Below are 21,330 nucleotides of genomic sequence, written 5' to 3' on the forward strand. Positions count from 1 at the left end.
GAGACACGAATTCGCCCTTGGGATTCCTGTGAGGCGTGGGTGATCGGCTTTGTCGAGCGCCGATCAGAGAACGGTTTATTCCACTCCTTTCTTTTGTCGACCATTCGAGATTTCGAGATTTCATTGTGTCTTTTCCTCAAGAGAAGGAAAAACGAAGTTTTTTTAAAGGCGATAAAAAAAGCTATAAGTCGCAAGGATAACAATCTTAACACGATAACTACGTTTCCCCGTATAAAGAAAAAAAATAACATAAAATTCATCGAATCGATATATTTGTATATACACGAATCTCGAAATCTCGAATAATAAATGTATAATTAATTCGAATTATTTTCGTTTTAGATTTATATTATCAGATCACGTATAATAATCTATAATTACAAAGCTATCTCGTTTTCGTCTGATCATTCATCTAATTGCATCCTCTTTATCGTGGATAAACTCGATTAAAAGATCGAATAAATGACTCGAATTATCGAAAATCAATTGGTTATTCAAATTTATATCGAAAATTTATCACGCATTTTTTGACAAAAAATAAATAACGAGATCACTTTAGGATTAATTTATTCGAAAAAATTAGATATCGTATCCGCATAGGTTTAATGATCGTCTCAACGAGCCGAAAAGATTATCTTGCGACACGATAGAAAATGCGGGCAAGGTTATTCCTTTTCCAATGTACGCCACAATGTATACGCGGAACCACAATGATCGGATGTATGTACGTATGTAGCTCGAGAAGTAGGACACCTTCGAACAGGATAGTTAGACCAAGATACTTTCGAATGATTTCTGGATACTACGCACTCGAAATAATTTTAAAAGACAATTGCGACGAGAGAAAGAAAGAAAAATTATAGAAAAAAAAATCGAAATCCTACAAAGACAAGATCTCTAGTGATGATCAAATAATCAGATAAGAAAGTTTGGTATCGATTTTTCGATTTTTTAGCATTCGAAATGATTTTTTTTTAGCGAGAATAAATGAAATGCCGGTTGATCGGTATCGTTGTTTGCGTCGTTCGCTCGAGTTGGCCGACCTTCACCCGGCTACCGTCGCCATTATGCTCGTTACACACCGGTCGTGGTTGTAATTTACGGTTAACCGAACGGAAACCGAAGGGGAGCGACCGCGTTGTAGTAACGAGGTCGTCGTATATGCGATATTAACGAACAAGCTACTCACTTTTTCTTTTTCTATTTCTCTTTTCATTGTTTTTCGCTCTCTTGCGATATCATCCGTACAAATTCGCCTCTTGATTTTAAATTATACCGGCATTTTAAACGTAGTCGCAATACACGGCACGCCTTAATATATTCAATTACGAGATACTAGCGAAAAATAAAATACAAGCTTCTTGATGAATCGAACCGACCAAATTGTTCCTCTTTCGAGAAAAATCTTTCTCAATTAAACGATTTACGAATTTGAAAGAGCTTCAATCATTCTAATCGATCTTACGAAAACCGCTTCCTCTGTATCTTTTCACAAGTATATTTTTCAAACACGAGGGAACAACGTATCCCAGCGAAAAATGTCCGGCAGGAGAAAATCGTGACCTATAGATCATCGTGATCGCCAACGATCGCCCTTCTCCTCTCGTGCTCGACTCCCTGCTAGTCCATGTCGTAATATCTCGACAGCGCTATACCTTCACCTTTCCTACCAGTTTTCTTGCGAAAAAAACTCGCAGTCCTTCCCGACCTATAGATCATTCTAGGGAAAAGCGCGACGTTTATCGCTCGCTCGAGATTTACTCGACTCCTTCCTTCCGTAAATATAATAAAAATATAAATTCTCGCATTTTTCAGAAATGCGCAAATCTAGAACAAAGAGATCCCGATTTCGACGTTTCGCCGCGGCGAGTTAGAAATCGAGGCTCGGAATTTTTTCCCCTCCCAGACGCGCGTAACGATATCTTTATTCGAAAGAGAACGAGCGCACACGGTTGGGACGATGGTATTCGGGCCCTTTTGTAACGGGCACACGAGTAACGCAGCCTGTCTAAATACGGTGCCGGTGAATAACGACGGCTGGAATTTCTCGTTATTTCTCAAGAGCTACGGCTCGTCTGCGACTCTGGGTGGCTTCCACCGAGTTGTAGAACACGATCCACGGGAAGAGAGTTATCGATCGGATGGGCGAGCAACGCGCCGGCGGACGGACAATGATCACAGCGACCTTGAGAAGAAGGGAACGTTTGTTCGTTGATGTTAGCGCGCGCGGCATACCATCGTATTTTCTCACCCGTGAAGATCAAGCAGCTTTTTTCCCCGCTTAGAGAGGGAGAAAGAGAGAGGGGCCGTGACGATCCAGCCGAGATCGTTCCGCCGACCGTTCCGATCGACCGACCCGATAAATATAATTAAGGAGACGGGAAGCTCGAGAACCCTCGACACGGAATGCCACGACCGTTTTATCATTCGCTGAATCTGTATCGCCGATAATCGTCCCCATCGCGCATAGGGGATGTTAATAATGTTAATGCCGCATTAAAAACGGCGTACAATTTTACCCAACGTGACTGATTACGAGTCAGTCGAACAGATGGAACGAGCTAATTAACGATCGTTTGTTCAATTTGTGGAAAAGGGGAATTTTTTTCTTTTCCCCAGGTTCTTTTAACTTGGAGAGAAAATAGGAGGGAAAAGCGAGGCTGTTATTCCAATTTCTTTCGGGCGAGCATTGTTATGCTAAGTAAAACGAAACACCATCTCATCACGGGAAGTAGGTATCCTCGAGAGCAAAGGACACAGAGGCGTCCAATGGCGCGAGCCAATGGAAGCACCAGCAGGCAGCACAGCTGTTGCTCGTCTCAGCAGACAGCTGCCGTACCCAGAAACTTTATCGAGGGTGAAGAAAAATCGTGAAAGAACTCGCGAAATCCGCCCGGAATGGAAATCTGTCGGGAAGATGAACGAAAAGTCGAAATCCATAGAAATTGTAATTTTCAACGTTCGTATTTTAAAAAGTGAAATGTTCAGAGTTCAGATGAGCTACTTGGAATGCGAACGTGTTTAACCGTTGCGGACAAAGGCCACGGGGAATACGGCAAACCGGATACACAGTGTCCTTTTGTTAGGAGACCGAGCGGCCAACCGATACGTTCCGAGATCTCGTTTTTCCCCCTCGACGGAAGGTCATCAACGACCAGCTCGCGAGCAAGACTCGAACGAGTAGGCAGTCGGGCTGTCGCACTAATTGCAGGTGCCGTTACCGTTACTTTCCAGATGGCATGCCCGTTTCTGTCACGTTACCTCGTCCACTCCAACCAGAGCGAACCAAACAGAAGAGGATTCGTCTCTTCGACGAACCAACCGAATCACCGCCATTTCATATTTCACGCTCCAGAAGAATTGTATTGTATCGTTGCGTGCGAGAAAAAATTATTTCGAATCTTCACTCGCCTCTACAATAATTCTATAATTGTGTACCTTAGTATCGATTACCTACACGACAATCGGATATAATAAATTATAATCCAAATCTAAATCTATTTTTTGTTTACAATATAAATGAGGATTTGGATATCGATCATTCGTGTGATGATTTATATCAGAGCTAGAACGTTAAAAATATAGCTTTGAGCATATTTCAAGGAAATCGATTAGGATCTTGATACAGAAACTGACGATCGAGGCCTTTTTTTGCATCCAATTACAGAAGCGAATAATCAATAATCCATTTATCCATTGTTTCAGGTAAATGGTTGGTAGGACCCGCACGGGGACAAAGATAGGCCGTAACGTACCTGCCTATTATAAGGGTATAAATATCGAGTGGCAAGTGCATAGCGGACGGTCTCTGCATTCTCAGTCCGGCCACAAGCTATTTTCAACCCACGCTAAACTCTCTCTCTCTCTCTCTCTTTCTTTCTCTCCTCCGCTTCGCACTGCGATCCCCCCACTTGTCCCCGCGTATTCTAAGACGCGACCCATAATACCATAAAAAGCATCTCTGCCCGCTCCACCGCTATCCCACGAGGCTACGAAATATCTTTCTGCCGATTGAATTTGTTCCTCCGTCCGATCCGCTTGTTAAAACTCGAATCGACATGCCGCTCCAACCGTTTCCCTGCCTTTGCGCGCTTGTTCCTTCTCCAGCTAGCTGACAATTGCCAGGATGTATCGATACAGAAAGTCCACGATCGTATGATATTTCTATTAGCTATTCCGTTTTTCTTGCACGGCGACATTTAAACGAGATACCGTCGCGGTTCATCGGTTACCGTTTTTCCCGCGCACACGCAAGAAATTCGCTTAGCCTTTGACAATGAGTCACGCCCGAGAAATTTATCCTTATTCCAAAGTGCGACTACTCGCGGCGATCAACGAAACGAAATGTATAAACAGAGAAATGAAAGGTATATAACGTATATATGTCTGTGTCCACGTTTAAGTGGATAGATATATTTATGGATTTTGGTTTTTGAATTTATTAAGAGTGGAAATTTAGATGTATTGTTGGCGAAAGGAAATGCTAATGTTGCTTGCGGTTGTTATAACCCAAGTTGTTTGGAATATCGGGAAGGTAGATTGCCCAATAAATGTTTCAATATTTTTAAAAAACGAATATCGTATTATTTATACTGTCAAATATTATATTACCGAGAAACAAACTTTGGAATTCTTTTTAATCGCGATAAATATTTTACTTTTTTGTCCAAGGAAAGAGAGAAGCATTTTGCAATGCAAACCTCGGAGAATTTAATGAAAAATCTTAGAAACCAAAGTGTTGTATCGAAACACTAATACACGCACGCAAGGGGGGTAAATATCGATTACGCATGCAAAATCTCTTTAATTGGTGAGACGATATGGCGCGCGAGCGTTTCAACCTATTTACATTCGCGAGTAACACCCTATAGGCCGATCACAGTCATAATCATAATATTTATACCGAGACCCCTTTCTTGCGAAAGTTTATGGCGTCGCTCTGGTGATTCGTGACCCGAGATCCTCGAATAATGTACCTACACAGCCAGATCCCGCTCGCATTCTCCTTTCGACGAATGAGCTCGTTTTCGACGCGTCGAATACACGGGAAAGAAAATGGCGAGAATGAAAAAACGATCTGAACAATTACCGCGTCACTCGTTCCGTGTGTACAATTTTCTCCGCGATCTTACGTAATCGTAAAAACTTTTTCAAGGAATCGCCACGGTTTGTTTGCATTCCTTTCCTTAATAACACGTACGAGTTTATATCGCGGTTTCGCATGCATCGCGAGCTGGTCAAACAATTTAAAGGATCGTTTCCTCGAATCACACGTACGGGCAATTAATATCAATTGTTGCGCGTGGTTAGACACGAGGACAGAAAAACACATTTGGATTGGTAAACATGTTTCTCGAGTATTTTCGAATCGTATACATAGTCAATTTTAAAATGTAGAAACTGAAGCGAGATGCGCATCGATTTGCAATATTCCGAAATGAGACACGTCATGAATTCATCCATTTACAATGTCCCGGAGGAAAGTCTTTTGTTCTTTAACGGAGGTAAAGTAAATTGGATAGCAATAGAATTAATGTTTTAATAGGCTAGGCAATAAAAACTAATGTTTGGAAATTGATACTTCTGGTAATATTAGCAGGTAGAAACAAACAACCGAGGCTGAAACGGGACGAGTTTCAGATATTTAAATATTTAAGCCTTTGTCAAAAAGACTTTTCTAATTCTTTCTATATTAGCTCTTTTGTTTCATTTTTTGACATAGTTATACGGCGAACGTAACTTTTTTCCGATAAAAATAAAATCTTCCGATTAAAAATTCTTTGATACGATCGAAAATTAAAATTCAAGTTATTTTTTATTATTTATCGTTTAAACAAAAGATAAATAATAAAAAAAAAACACTTTTTCCTCGTACGAAAATGCGTATAAATTTCGAATGCGGTAGGTATTCGCTATTTCACACGATTCTGATTGATGGCTGCATAAATCTTTCGCAACGGTTAACATCTTTCAGGAATATATCGAACGTATCCGGTCGTTAGAAGAATACCAATGCATCATGGCGAAAGAGCTGTGGAGAGTTACGTCGTTAAACTTCGATTCGTCCAATGATAAATATTAATTGCGTCTTTGTAATTCATCACGTGTCTCTTTCTCCCTATCTTTTAAAAATCGCACGATTTAATCTTTACAATTCTATCGCGATGTGTGTAATCGAAGATTACACGTAAATACGAGAACGATGTTGATACATGTTAATAACAACAAACATCGTAGCTGGTGGCCTACATTATCGCGGAGTGCAACGAGAATATCGTTTGCGAACAGTCGCTACCTACTTCCAGCAACAAAAGGACCACGAATTGAAATCGCACTCGAGCAAATCGAGGATGAATGCGCGATTGGTCGTGACCATAATGGGAGATCTGTTTCAGATTTTGTTACTATATGCATCTTCTATTTTCTTGAGAAGAAAAAATATATTCGGTGTAAGAGGTTGCGTCACGATTATGCGCATTTGCATACACGTTATGAAGAAAAAAAATTTTCCTTTCGTAATGGAATACGCGTATCCTTCGTGATTAATTGCCCCGAAAACGGTAACTTGGAGCGTCACAATATGAATCTCGGGCACGTGTCTCATTGTTACGCGATTTTGCAAAATCTGTCGACCTTGGTGACTGTCGAAATATCGCGATAACAGCTAATCTAATCCGTTTGTTTGCTTTTTCAAATTCGATCGCTACTTCGTAGTTCGCAATGGATACTGGAACAAATAAATAAATAAATGAATAGCAATTTTGTTGTTTTTCGGTAAGGGAGAATTATTATAACCAAGTTTTCTCGACGAAAAACTTAATATCGAAGACAAATTAACGGTGTCACGTACGGAAGACTGTGCGACCCGATTCGAGGATTTCTCTTCGACGGTCTCTTGCCGATCGAGAAGCCATTCGGGACATTCTATGGTTCTCGTCCTTGTACAATTTCCAAGTAACAATTTCTAATTTTTTGCCAAGCTCTTTTGTCACGGTACAATGAAATTTTTGGAAAAGCGTGAAAAAAGAAGAGGAGGTGATTTCTGTGAACGAATGTATCGCATTCTAAAATAAAGGCACGCCAAGACTCGACCTCGATCTCGCGCGGTAGGGGCACTTTCTTTCTTCGATTATGTCCAGGGCCGAGTCGAGGGTGGTCTAGGCCCTATCCGAAAATTCTTTCGCTGAATCTTTTCTGTTTTCACGCTTGACCCCTACTTGGAAGCTTTTTACGTTGTGTGTGTGTGCGTGTGTGTGTTCGCCTAGTGAGTCACCAGTAGCAAACGAGAAAGCATATTTACGAAGGAAAGTATTTCGAATGCGAAAGCCAAACAAAACAAAGAGAGAGAAAGATTATTATAAACAATCATAATTAAGACGACATCATGCGAGCGATTTATATAACGACCTCGCGAGGATAAATATACGTATCTACAAATCTACGTATCTCGAGGAAGAACTAGGGCTAGAAAAATGGTGATTCGAGTAGGAAGCATACTCTCTTTGTGTAACGAGGTTACCGCGACTGAGGAGAGAAGATAGAATACCGAGTAGACGAGGCGAGGCGAAGAGAGAAGAGGCGAAGAGTGGCAAGGTAAAGTAAGGCGAAGCGCGAGTGGACTTACCGTGCGAAAGGTTGTTCCTCGACCTCGTACAGTTCCTCGAGGGTCTGTTTCGAGAGAAGCCTCTCCAGTCTCTGGGGCGTGGGAGCGAGATGCCCTGGGATGCTGGTAGTCTCAAACATGCTGTCCGCCGTCATGGCCGCTGGCGGGTCGGCGGTGCGTCAACTGAACGAAAGGCAAAGACACACGATAATCCAAAATTTCGATGGTTTCGGTCGTACGACCGAGCGTGACGACCGAAGCGATGATGGTTGGCCAGCCACACGAGTCTCGTACAAGTCACACAAGAAGAATAATATTATATATTTTCACTTGTAGCGATCACAGCCGGTACAAATAATACTCGCGTAAATAATAAATCCGTATGCACGAGCGAACGTTAGAAAGGGAGCAATTGAAAAAGGGAAGGTGGGTTTTCCGCTTCTTCGGTCACTTGCGTTTACACGGCCTGCGTTTACTCACGCTGATAACGCGAACGAAGGCGAACCAATCACCACGTCACTGCCGCGATTAGTAGCACGCATTTCCGTGTTTAGATTTTCGCTGCACGTCTCGCACAGTGGTCGGTAGCGCGATGTCGTATGCACGAGTTCCCGTGTGCCACGCACCGATCGCGAAACGGAGCACGCGCGTCTATCGTGCGAGTCGTCTATCACGCGCAACTAGTCTCCGCGATGGTTGACCAACAATTGAACCTTCCGCCGAACCTTTGCGCCGATTCCCCACTCTTCATTCTCGAGCGCCTTCGCTATCTCCGATGTGGTGGGGAAAGCGTATCCCCACTAGGAGCCACGGTGACAGTACCGAGTCGAACCGAACAAAACCGAAACCGGCCGAACAAACGTACTCTTGCACCAACTTTGAACCGGAGAGAGATAGAACGCGTCAAGCATGCACCAACCGACTACTTCCTCTTCTCTCGCTCGCCCCCTCCCCTTCTCCTATTCACGCGTATTTCATCCATGCATCTTTCTCTTAATTCTTCCTTCACTTCGAATCCAACTTTTTTAAACATTGCGAATCGATCTCTAAATTGATTCGAATCACGCGGAAATTCGATAACGAGATCTCGAGAACCGTGAGCGTTTTCGACTTGGACGCGGAGATTTCAATGCCGTGCTCGTCGAAACGAAAACTAGTCGAGAGCGTTCTTATCCGAAACGATCGAGGCACGATCGATTTTTATCGATATCCGATATGATATTTATTATAAATTAATGAACTCGTTTAACGAGCTCGTATTATTGACAACAGGTAAGTAAGTAAGAATGGCTCACGAGACGGAACTCACCTTGGACTAGCGAAAGAAATGGGGAGAGGCAGGAGTAGTTGTAAAGCGTGGCAGGATCTTGTCAACCACCGTACACGATTATGGCCACCGAGCATGAATAATTGAATGCATAATTTATCGATTTCGCGACGAAAGAACAGTAACGAACCGGAGAAAGAGAGGCTGTACGTCTGCATTGTAGATCTCCTAATAAGTCGGTGCAACTTCCAATGCCGAGATAAATCAGTTAATCTCGATAAGGATAGCTCTCGTCTCGACTCTACGAAGTGATTTATCCCCCGTCGCTTCGTGTCAAGATTTGCCGTCCAAACGTCGTAGAATTTGGAAATCGAGTTAATCGATTCGATCCACGAAACGCGACGTGATCCTCCCTTCCAATGTGACAAGACGAAACGTGAAGGGACGGATTCACAATTTGATTAACTTTCATCGAAGTGTACGTAATATTCTATTAAGAAATTTGACCGGTCGGACGAAGAATCACTCGAAGCTGTTTCTTAACAGGATATTGCGAAACACGCGGACGAGTTTCTTAATCGAGTTATCTGCCGCTTTCGACGAGCCTACCTGACGCAATTAATGCATACCGTCGAGATAATATTTCCTTTTCGATTAAATTGATTTGCAATGTACGCTCTTCTCGTCGATCCATCTCGATCGAGAATATCTGATAACACCGTGTTCGAGTAGGTTAGACAGGAGCAAATTGACGATTCTTAATAGACTTTCGGTGATAAGAGCGATTTAATTGCAAATCCTTTGACCACCCATTTCGAGCACGATGAATCTCGCGGTCTGAAAATCATGGGCAAGAGAGAACAATTATCGTCTTTCATTTGGGGAAAAGGAAGAATATCGACAAGGTCGCAAGGATGCAGAAGGTTGCGCGAGGTCGAACTCGCAGAGGTTAGGAACTTTATCTCTCGAAAGCGACGCAAATACCGGATGTATACAGCGTGGTGGCGCGCATACGATGGTATTTCAAAAAGATAACGCCAAGGATAGCAAATACGTACGGTCGAAAGCATTTTGCCGCAGATATGGCCAACACCTCTTGAATCAACAAGTCGATCTCAAAGACAAACGTCTGTTCCGTGTATATACGTCTCTGCGATGATGCGCGGCTGATTCATCGTTGGACGGGTAATCTACGTATAGACACAACCAGTTTTCTAGGATATAACACTTATAATCGACGATTCTGTGCACACATTGTATCATATCGAGTGGAGCAAATGAAGCTATTTCCTTCCCGGTTATCGATTTCACGGCCAATCCATTAATATTATCACTCACGTGTCCAATGATGATTAGCCTTAAGTGATCAGAGAGGAGAAAGATATTTCATTTATGCCATCTATTTTGTCCGCCCTATGATAAAATAGAAACGAATTCATCAGCAATCTCCTCGTATCGGATTTTATTATATCGCGATGTAATTGAAACTCGTTACAAACTTGGACTATTTTTATTATTAAATGCGCGGCGAGAATTCTTGGAAAATAAAAGATGACAACCGTTATCTTGTTAACAACGATTGTTCTTATCGAAAATTGCCAAAAATCTCCATAAATGGAATAAGTATGCGTCGATAACGAACGCGGTTGGCGAAGAAAAGTCCTGTCGGAGGACTCGTGTAGCCACGTTTCGACCTATTCCGCTCGCTTTTTACGAACAGATGTCGATCGTTCGAGAACGCAGCTTCCCTTCAAAACACGCGCGGAGGGCAAGGAGGCCGCGAGGCGGAGGGAATCCTGGTAACTTTCCCTCCTACGCATCGACCGCAAGCCGTGGAAAGGAGAGGAGAGAAGAGGAGGCGATGGCATGCGAGAGAGCCTTTCTAATCCGTGCGACGAGTTGATGTTTTCGTGTCGGTTAGTAGAGCGGTAACGGAGTGTTGCCTGGCATAAGGGGCAAGGACGGCCGAGGCCGATCATGCTCTGCAACATAGCAGGAAGTCAACTCGAGGAAAGAAAGGGAGGATGCCGATCGACTGCCCACCATTCAACATGGCACGCATACGTGGCATACTGTCTCCGTATTTCGTGTCGAATCTTTCGGGTCTATCGGTTACAATTTTTCCCGCGAGTTGTTTCCAAATTTTCGAAATGGAAAAGGATGAAATTTAGCAGGGGAAAATTGCTCGATGGAAGAGATATGCTATTTAGAAAACGATATCCTTTCTCACGTGCTCGTTTCTTGGAAAGAGTTCGAGATGGAATATTCTAGATAGACGAGAATATTATAATTTGGAGCGAAGAATAGGCAACCAAATCCCCGGTATCACTTTGTTTAACGACCCAGTTCCATGCCATACATTATTATCGGTTATCGCCGAGATCGCGAACAGATACGCATATCGCACGAGTTTCTGCATTTTGCGAGTTTAAGATCTTGTCAATCTTGCTTCCCCATCCGAAAGATAAAAGGTATTCGTTCAAAATGGAATAACTTTTTTAAAATTTAGTGCGCATAAAGAAACTAAAGATTAATTTTTAAACTTTCTTTTCATCCTTTTGCAGATCGTTGTACACGTAAAAATTTCATGCTTGCAAAATTATAATTTACAGTAACACGAAACGTCGATGGAAATCTACACTCGGGCTTTCACTGTTCTCAAAAGCTGGCTCGAAGGAAGAGTGAATCTGTGAATCTGTTTCGGATCCTTTGTTCGCCTGAAAGCAGCTTCCTTTTTGGATTTGCAGGCGGTGATAAGGTCCAGATGCCGGAATACTGTTCCATACTTGAAGCCGTACTTAAAAGCCCCGTGCATTCTCACGAGCTGACAATCTCGTGGGGTAGATCGGAGCTCGTATCCACGTGCTCTTTGGGGAGGGGGGAAGGTAGACAGCGATTTGTCATAGTCCAACGAGATAACAGAACGATGACGCTCACCCGAAAATATCTCTTCTTCCTCCTTTCCTTTATCTCTCTCGATCCGATACTCTTACTGGACATTTTACCTTATCGCCCCTTGCTAATCGCGATTCGTATCTGTGATTTTGTTTCGTGAGAAACAAATCGCTTCTTTCACGTTAAATAAGATTAACGCACTCGCCGCTTAAAACTTGTTTGTTCGTAAATCGAATCGATACATTAATTACACGTACCAAGAAATTATTTTCGACTCGATACGAAATTTGCTCGAGCTAGTGGAGTATAAATAGATTTATACGTGAAAAGTGACATCGAGTCGATCGAGACAAATTGTTCTAAACAAATGGAAACAGGGTGAAAAAATTCTAAGCGCCAAGAGCATTCGCACACAGATGTGGCCGCGCGTGAAACGACCCTCGGGAGGAAGAAAAAAAAGAGAAAAGGGGAGGGGAGCACGGTTCGTAATGGAAACGAACTCGTGCTCGTGCAATTGGATCACAGATGCCTGTTACTCGGATGGCCTCATATATTTATAAATATGCGCGTGTGTGTCAGAAGCCAGGAAGAGGGTGGCAGCGCGACGACACAAAGGGCTTAATTGTATTGGCCGGTGACTCGCGTGGTTTACACGGTCGATGGCCTGGAAATGGTTATTTCTATCGTTGGAATACGCACGTACAAGCCCGTACACATTTCCCAGTGGCCACCAGGGAATCGGAAAGTTGGGGAGGAACGTGCGTATACGTCTCATTGACTTATTACTTTGTACGAAACTTGTACTTGTTTAAAGGGGGAAAATATCGAGTTGTTTACGAGCGCTGGATGCATCGGGGATGCTCGATCGTTTCGAGCGAATTTTGAAAAACGAAAAGGTTTTACTTGGTTTTACTTAGCTGCGTTTTTCAACAGAGGGAAAGTCGACGCGCTGTCGCTGGAAAAAAAGAGAGGAGGAAAAGCCGTCTGTAGCCCTCACCCTTTCGTCCAACCCCCGATAACGCGGCGAGACACGTCTCCTCTCGTCAAAGCAAGGGAAATGCGTTTATTCCGATATTTTTCGTGTCAAAGACTCGCAGACGTCTACTTCGAATAACTTTGACATCGAGATATACGAGTATTATCGAAATATAAAATTTAATATATGGAATTAATATTGAATTAAAGGAGAAGAGGGCTTGTTCTGCAGTTACGAAAATGACGCAACGGGAAGAAATCGGTGGAACAATATGCGTGCACGCGTAACTTGGTTACTGTTATTAGATTTACCGGAAGTGAAACCATCAAAACGAAAGATTTACGCGCCATCGACGCGTAATTGCCCGGCCGTGTCGTTGCTTGACTCATGGAACAGGATAATTTCCTTGGTAAATTATATTTCATACTTTCTTTCTCCTTTATGTAAAAGTATTTTTAATTTTCGAGGCGCATCCTTCGAGAAGTATCAACACGTGAAAAGATTATTACGAAGACCGATCGATGCGGCGAGTGCATGGTTCGAGGTCGACGCGAACAATAAAAGAAGCTCCGTCTGGCGCAGTAACGTAACTCCTTCCACGTGTCCGTAAACCGATACACGATCGAGAGCGAGTATCCCAGACTCGGAGATTACACGTGTTTTTCCTTTCCTTTTTTACGTCGAATTTATCACGCTCCATGCACCGTTGGAACATTGTTGCAGATTTCTAGCGGTCGTTATCGAGGAGCGCCGCTCGAATTATAAGGAATTTGTCCTTCGAGTCCTCTTCCAAGAAGAGGAACGTCATCGGTTACGAAGGCACGATCACGTTAACGACTCCGCCGATGCATTCCACGACCTGTCATACGCGCTCTCTCCTCCTCGCGTTCTGTGCCACGAGGTTAATTAAGACGATGGGAAGCCGATTCCTCGTAACATAACCCTCTACATGCGTATTCTCGGCCGAGCCCCTTGTCGAGAATCGGCTTTTCTTCCCCGAGCAGCGCGTCAGAATCTTTTTAAGAGGGTCTGTAACGTGTTCCCGATAACCGGCGCAATCTATTTCCGGCCGCACGAGCCACAGGCGCCAGACATTAGGCATTCCACGTTCGTCTAATGCCTGCTGGTATATAGCGATCGGTTACTGACTTAGAACCGAGGACACGCGCAGCAGCATGCGCGTATATACACGTAATGCAACTCCCTGTCACTCGGCTCGTTTTCCTATTAATTCCGCGCGGCTCGCAAAGGAAGCGCACTGGAGTCGGATATGTGGCGCCACGCATCGTCGGGAATATCTCGCGCCTGAATCATCATCCTCCGTCCGCCGTTCGAGACCGCTTCGTTCGCTTTCTTCCATTATTTCACCATTCATTTTCCTCCGAATCGGATTTTCCGACGGATCGAAAAGGAAGGGATGGAAATCGGCGGCGCAGCCTAAATAGGAAGCGCGTTCCACGCGATGACGGCGACGATGGTGGCCGGTTGTCCATGGTCGCGCCGATTTCAGCAGCTGGCAGAATTTGAGCGGGCATACTCATCGTCCCACCTAAAATTACGCAACCGTATTTAGCGGGGTGATTCAACCAGAAGTAGGGCCTGAGCCAGAGCAAAGGCGAGCTCCCGCTGGGGAGCCACTACCTACTACCTATACGTGGGCCGGCTCGAGCGTCGCACGGGATGCACCGTGGTACACTAACGCGATGGAAGCCTCGAGAATACGTACACAGCCTCGTGGCAAGCGTGCACGCACTCTCTCGCGGTCCCGTGTAGTGATTCATGCCGTGGAACGCGAGAAACACGACTTAACCGCGCTGTCCGTTAAAGAACCGTTCTATTTCTATTTCGGGCGTACCGCGATGTCCATTCGGTCTGTTTGTGACCGCTAATAGAAGGAGAGTCGCGCGGCCCAGGCCCGTATTCTTCCACCGTGATGTTGTTCTCAAACTCTCTTCCAATTTTCCCCTGACTCGTCTTTCAAGCGCGACCACCAACCGATTCGTTTTACGACGCTATTATTTTTATTTTTGCAAATTATATCTCCACGAGGATGACGCGATTCGTTTTTTTTCCTTTTCTTTTTTTACGCCTCGTACACGTGTGTGTATATATATATGTACACGTATATGCGCAGATCTTGAGATACGTCAATCTCTCGTTGCGTATCTCGTTTCCACCGACGCTTTCACTGTACGCAAGTGAAAATAGAAAATCGTAGGTTTGAGGACGCGAATTTAGATTCCAAAGTTATTGGTCAGCCAGAGGGACGGTTGGAATAATCCCTCTCGCTTATTTTTACATTCCTTCGAAAACGAGATTCAAGGTTTTTCCTCGACGCGAGTTTTTTACGGACGAGGTTGATATTAAAAAGAAGAAGAAAAAAGTGTGTTTGTTCACGGATTAACGGCTGCATTCTTGCGCGGTACGTATCGCGTGTTGCCGAACGGAAAAACGCTACAAGAACACGATCATAACATCTGATTAAATTCTAATGACGGGATATCTGTTAACTTTCATAAGGAAATCTCGTGTATGCACGTGGAAAGTGGAATTATATTCGTCACGGTAACACGGCGATATTGCTTCCGACAACTCCTATTGACCACACGAATCGTGGTTTTCCGTAATAAAAAATCGTGATCCCCGATGCAAGAAGGAGAAGCCGGCGACCCGAAACGCCACCCGAATCGTTGAACATTCGGCACCAGTGCTGGTTTATTTTAGCCAACTATTTGGCAGGCCACGTACTTGCCAAGTATTTTCCAAGTTCTATTAACCTCGCGTTTCGCGTCGAGGTAGCCTCTATTACATAAATGTCACCCTCTTCCTACACGACCGGTTCGTAGCATCGATCCTTTTCAGGCAGTGGAGACAAGCCACTTCGATCGAGGCACAATTTTATGAATGGCGGTGGTGGAGTAGGAATAAAAAATTCTCAGAAGCTGAAACACCGAAACGATAAAACGACGGCCAACTTCCGGTTTCCTGGGTGGTTTTCTCTATGCCATATTGGTAACACCGATCACGCGCGCCGTAGTTTCCGGTGATTGCCAACAACTTTAAAGCCTACGCAGCTTTTAGGACGTCCAAGATACGTATAAATCAAACGCGAGATCCCGATTGAATCCCACCCGGTGGTGGCTCGTACGTAGACCTTGCACCAGCACCCGAAGAAAGAGATGAAAAATGAAATATATAAAGGTTAAAAATTAAAAAATAATAAAATAAAAAAAAATACGGATTTTTATGCAAATACGATTATATATATGTATACGAATATATCCCCGATATGAAGGAAGAAATGAAAAATGAAATATAAGAAAATTAAAAAATAATAAAATAAAGAAAAATACGGATTTTTATGCAAATACGATTCATATTATATTATTGCGATCATATATGTAGGAAATATTATACGAATATAAAATATCAATATGAATCGTGACATAAGAAATAATAATATCGGTTGTCATTCACAATCAAAATATCGATTTAACGCAGTCGTTTCCCGAACGCGGAACGAAACGGACGTATTGCTCGCTGTTCCTCCTAAGAATATTATATTATTTATTAAATCAATTAGTTTTATAGATATAAAATAATTATAAATTAATTAATTATTGTGTAAATAAAAACAAGTTATCAAAAAACGAGTGCCACCCGAATACAATAATGTTTTATATATTTTTTCATTAAACAATATACATAAATATATTATATATTTTTTATTTGATATTAATTTCATTTGTATAATAATTATAAATATTATAAATAAATGTAATTATATTCCGAATAAAAGTTTTGATTGCAAAAAAAATTTTGAATATTAAGTTGTATAAGAATATTTAACACGATATTAAATCAACATATCACGTAAAGTTTTGTAGAACATTTTTTTTAGATAAGTAATAACAAATCAAAAAATCATATACATTATCATAAAATATATAAAAGTTAAGAATTAAAAAATAATAAAATAAAAAAAGTACAGATTTTTATGCAAATACGATTTATATTATATTGTTACGATTATATATATATGTACGAAATATTATACGAATATGAAGAAAGAAATGGAAGATGAAATATATAAAAATTAAAAAATAATAAAATAAAACTACGGATTTTTATGCAAATACGATTTATATTATGTTATTACGATTATATATGTACGAAATATTATACGAATATATCCACAATATGAAGAAAGAAATGAAAAATGAAATATTTAACGTTTAAGAATTAAAAATAATAAAAAAAAAAAAGACAACGAATTTTTATACAAATACGATTCATATTATATTGTTACGATTATATATGTACGAAATATTATACGAATATGAAGAAAGAAATGGAAGTTGAGATATATAAAAATTAAAAAATAATAAAATAAAACTACGGATTTTTATGCAAATACGATTCATATTATATTGTTATGATTATATATATACGATATATTATACGAATATGAAGAAAGAAATGAAAAATGAAATATAAAAAAATTAAAAAATAATATAATAAAAAATAATACAGATTTTTATGCAAATGCGATTCACATTATATTGTTACAATTATATATATATATAACATATTATATGAATATATATAATATAAAATATCAATATGAATCGTGACATAAGAAATAATAATATCGGTTGTCATTCATAATCAAAATATCGATTTAACGCAGTCGTCTTCCGAACGCGGAATGAAACAGACGTATTGCTCGCTGTTCCTCCTAAGAATATTATATTATTTAACGAATAAAGAATATTATATTATTTACATTACGTAATTTTATAAAACATTTTTTTTAGATAAACAATAACAAATCAAAAAATCATATATATTATCATAAAATATATAAAAGTTAAGAATTGAAAAATAATAAAATAAAAGAAGTGGAAATTTTTGTATAATAACGATTCATATTATATTGTTACAATTATATATGTACGAAATATTATATACAAATATGAAAAAAGAAATGAAAAATGAAATATATAAAAATATATAAAAAAACTACGGATTTTTATGCAAACACGATTCATATTATATTGTTACGATTATATATGTACGAAATATTATACGAATATGAAGAAAGAAATGGAAGTTGAGATATATAAAAATTAAAAAATAATAAAATAAAAAAAACTACGGATTTTTATGCAAGTACGATTCATATTATATTGTTACAATTATATATATTGTTACGAAATATTATACGAATATATCCACAATATGAAAAAAGAAATGAAAAATGAAATATATAACGTTTAAAAATTAAAAAATAATAAAGTAAAAAAAATACGGATTTTTATGCAAATACAATTCATATTATATTGTTACGTATTATATTGATTATATATATACGAAATATTATACGAATATATCCACAAAAAGAAGAAAGAAATGAAATATATAATGTTTAAAAAATAAAAAATAATAAAGTAAAAAAAATACGGATTTTTATGCAAATACAATTCATATTATATTGTTACGTATTATATTGATTATATTGATTACGTATTATATTGATTATACGAAATATTATACGAATATATCCACAATAAGAAGAAAGAAATGAAGTATATAATGTTTAAAAAATAAAAAATAATAAAATAAAAAAAAATACGGATTTTTATGCAAATACGATTCATATTATATTATTGCGATTATATATGTACGAAATATTATACGAATATGAAGAAAGAAATGGAAGTTGAGATATATAAAAATTAAAAAATAATAAAATAAAAAAAACTACGGATTTTTATGCAAGTACGATTCATATTATATTGTTACGATTATATATATTGTTACGAAATATTATACGAATATATCCACAATATGAAAAAAGAAATGAAAAATGAAATATATAACGTTTAAAAAATAAAAAATAATAAAATAAAAAAAAATACGGATTTTTATGCAAATACGATTCATATTATATTATTGCGATTATATATGTACGAAATATTATACGAATATATCTACAATATGAAATATTAATATGAATCGTGACATAAGAAATAATAATATTGGTTGTCATTCATAATCAAAATATCGATTTAACGAGTCGTTTTCCGAACACGGAACGAAACGGACGTGTTGCTCGCTGTTTCTCGTAAGAATATTATATTATTTAATAAATTAATTAATCTTATGTAAAATAATTATAAATTAATTAACTATTATGTAAATAAAAGCACGTTATCAAAGAACGCGTGCCAGCCGAATATGTACAGTAATACAGTAATATGTTTTATATATTTTTCCATAAACAATATACATAAATGTAGTTATATTCCGAATAAAATTTTTGATCGCGAAAAAATTTTGAATATTAAATTGTATAAGAATATTTAATATAATATTGAATCAATATATCACGTAACGTTTTATAGAACATTTTTTTTAGATAAATAATAACAATTTATCAAAAAATACAAAAAAACTTTTATAATATTATAATTATATATAGGTATCGTAATAAAATTATTTGCAAATTTTATATAGTTTGACATAGTTTTATATTTTGAATATCATAATATATTTTTTTCATATTAATTAAGTATCCGATTATGTTTTAACTGCATAAAAATCCGCAGTCTACTAATAAATATATATGTAAAATACAACGTAATATGTTTAAAATTATAGATCCATGAATTATATTTGGATATTATGTCAAAATATTTAAACACTTTAGGTTAGAAACACGATATACACTACTATTTAATATAATATCGTTGTTATTCACTAGATTCGTCAATATTCGTTTGCATTCATCATTATATTCGCGTGAAATAAGTAAAGTCGCTGATACTGTTTTCTAAGCAATAAAATTTAATTTCATCTATCGTATCTATACACACACACGCACACACACGCACACATACATATATATACGTTATAATAAAATATAATACTTTAGCAGGACACTTTCAACGGTTACAATTTGATCCAACGAATCGTGTCGAAACAATATTTCCGAATTCCAACGAATATTTCCGAACTGTGACGAAACGACATTTCCGAATATTACCGAGTATTTCCGAATCGCGACGAAACGACACTTCCGAATATTAACGAATATTTCCGAACGCCAACGAATATTTCGTTGATCGAATGTCAATCGGGTAAAACTTCTCGACGAATAAGGGTGTTACGTTCGCTTACGTATCGTTCACATTTTTCTCGATAAAAAAACGATATTTTGCATGCTCGCCGCATGATTCATCGGCTGATAAATATTTATTTCATGCGAATCGCTTAACCGCAGTGATTCAAGAGAGCCAAGCCTACAACGCGTTTCCACGCGTACCGTGTGCGGAGTAATTACGAAGATCGGTCACGGATGCACCGTAACGAATCCGTTAGATTTTTTGAAATGCGACTCGACGCGTTCCGACTAAATTTCTTCGGGTTTCTCTGTTTTAAATAAGAAAAAATTGTAAAGGAAAGTTGATCGGTTTCGGTCTGAAAAAGATAACTCGAGTAAAAAAAAAATCAGTGATGGAATTTCTATGGCACGAGACGATGCGAAGACTGTTGCGGTTGAACGTGTACCGACCAATGCTTCGCGAACTCGTATAATCGAAGCAATCCTTTAACGCACCTGGTGCAGGTGCAATGCACGGCTGTGCAACTATGCACCCGTGTGCCTGATTGGCTTCCTTGAAATTCGAACGAAAATCGCGCGGGACGCGCATCTGTCTCGTTCCATTCGAAAAGAACAAGTTTTTTTTATATAAATACCGCATCTTTGGAATACGATGTTCATTCTTAGTAAATCTCTTTCATTACGTCCGATTATAACAATTATAGAAATAAGTAGAAATGACATTACTCTCGTCTATGAGTAATCTGACAACTGTTAATTTTAAACGTAAGTTTTTTAATTTATAAATAGTTAACATTAATTTAGCATATCTTGAGTTATATGGATAAGTAATAATTTATAAATGTTAACTGATTTATTAATATGCGCATTAGGTGTATAAATTAATTTATAGTTAATTAATTATAATTCCATTTTAAATTCAATTTTTATAATATATGTGGATTTTAAAATTTAAATTTAAATTTAATAGAATCCGACGCAAAATAAAAAACGATATCAAAATTGATATTACTAATGACATAACCTCAAAAAACAATATTGATATAATATTATCCGATAAATAGCATAATAAGGATAATAAAGATAATAAAGATCATATCGCTTATTTGCTATAATATTGATATAACTTAAAAATTTCAGGTTTTAATTTCTTTTTTTTTTAATTTAGTTAATATAAAAATGACAGATGAAGAATTTTTCTATATATTCGTTGACAGAATTTTTTAAATGAGTTTTCAAATTCGCTTCAAACAATTAAGTAACCAACTTGAAATTTTAATGTGATATGTGCATTTCTATAAGGAATTAGAAACGTACAGACTAATTTTCTTTAAAATTGCGATTTTCGCGTTATTACAGCAAATAAACGATTCGATTCCGTGAATTGGAAAATTCTCATAACCTATTCGTCAGATTTAGATTACACATCGTTAGATTAAATCTGTTCTGTTTACTTCAATATT

At 38.7% G+C, this 21,330-nt stretch overlaps 1 protein-coding gene and 1 long non-coding RNA gene across 4 annotated transcripts in view; one reads left to right on the forward strand and one right to left on the reverse strand.

The window, feature by feature from the left end:
- Positions 1-8,325, reverse strand: part of LOC108002638 (serine/threonine-protein kinase 17B-like) — a 49,362-nt gene extending 41,037 nt beyond the window's left edge. Inside the window, exon 1 of one of the 2 annotated variants that reach the window (XM_062083560.1) lies at positions 7,625-8,325. In XM_062083560.1, the coding sequence (XP_061939544.1) occupies positions 7,625-7,758 (134 nt within the window). In that variant the 5' untranslated portion in view covers positions 7,759-8,325. The remainder of the gene's footprint in view (positions 1-7,624) is intronic. The other variant, XM_017064420.3, reaches the window with a different exon arrangement.
- Positions 8,326-11,357: 3,032 nt separating this feature from the next.
- The window catches only part of LOC108002674 (uncharacterized), a 33,627-nt gene continuing 23,654 nt past the window's right edge, over positions 11,358-21,330 (forward strand). Inside the window, exon 1 of one of the 2 annotated variants that reach the window (XR_009832340.1) lies at positions 11,358-20,632. This is a non-coding gene — a long non-coding RNA (uncharacterized LOC108002674). The remainder of the gene's footprint in view (positions 20,633-21,330) is intronic. The other variant, XR_001766902.3, reaches the window with a different exon arrangement.

Source organism: Apis cerana, linkage group LG13 (assembly GCF_029169275.1).
Source record: "Apis cerana isolate GH-2021 linkage group LG13, AcerK_1.0, whole genome shotgun sequence".
Classification (NCBI taxonomy): Eukaryota; Metazoa; Arthropoda; class Insecta; order Hymenoptera; family Apidae; genus Apis; species Apis cerana.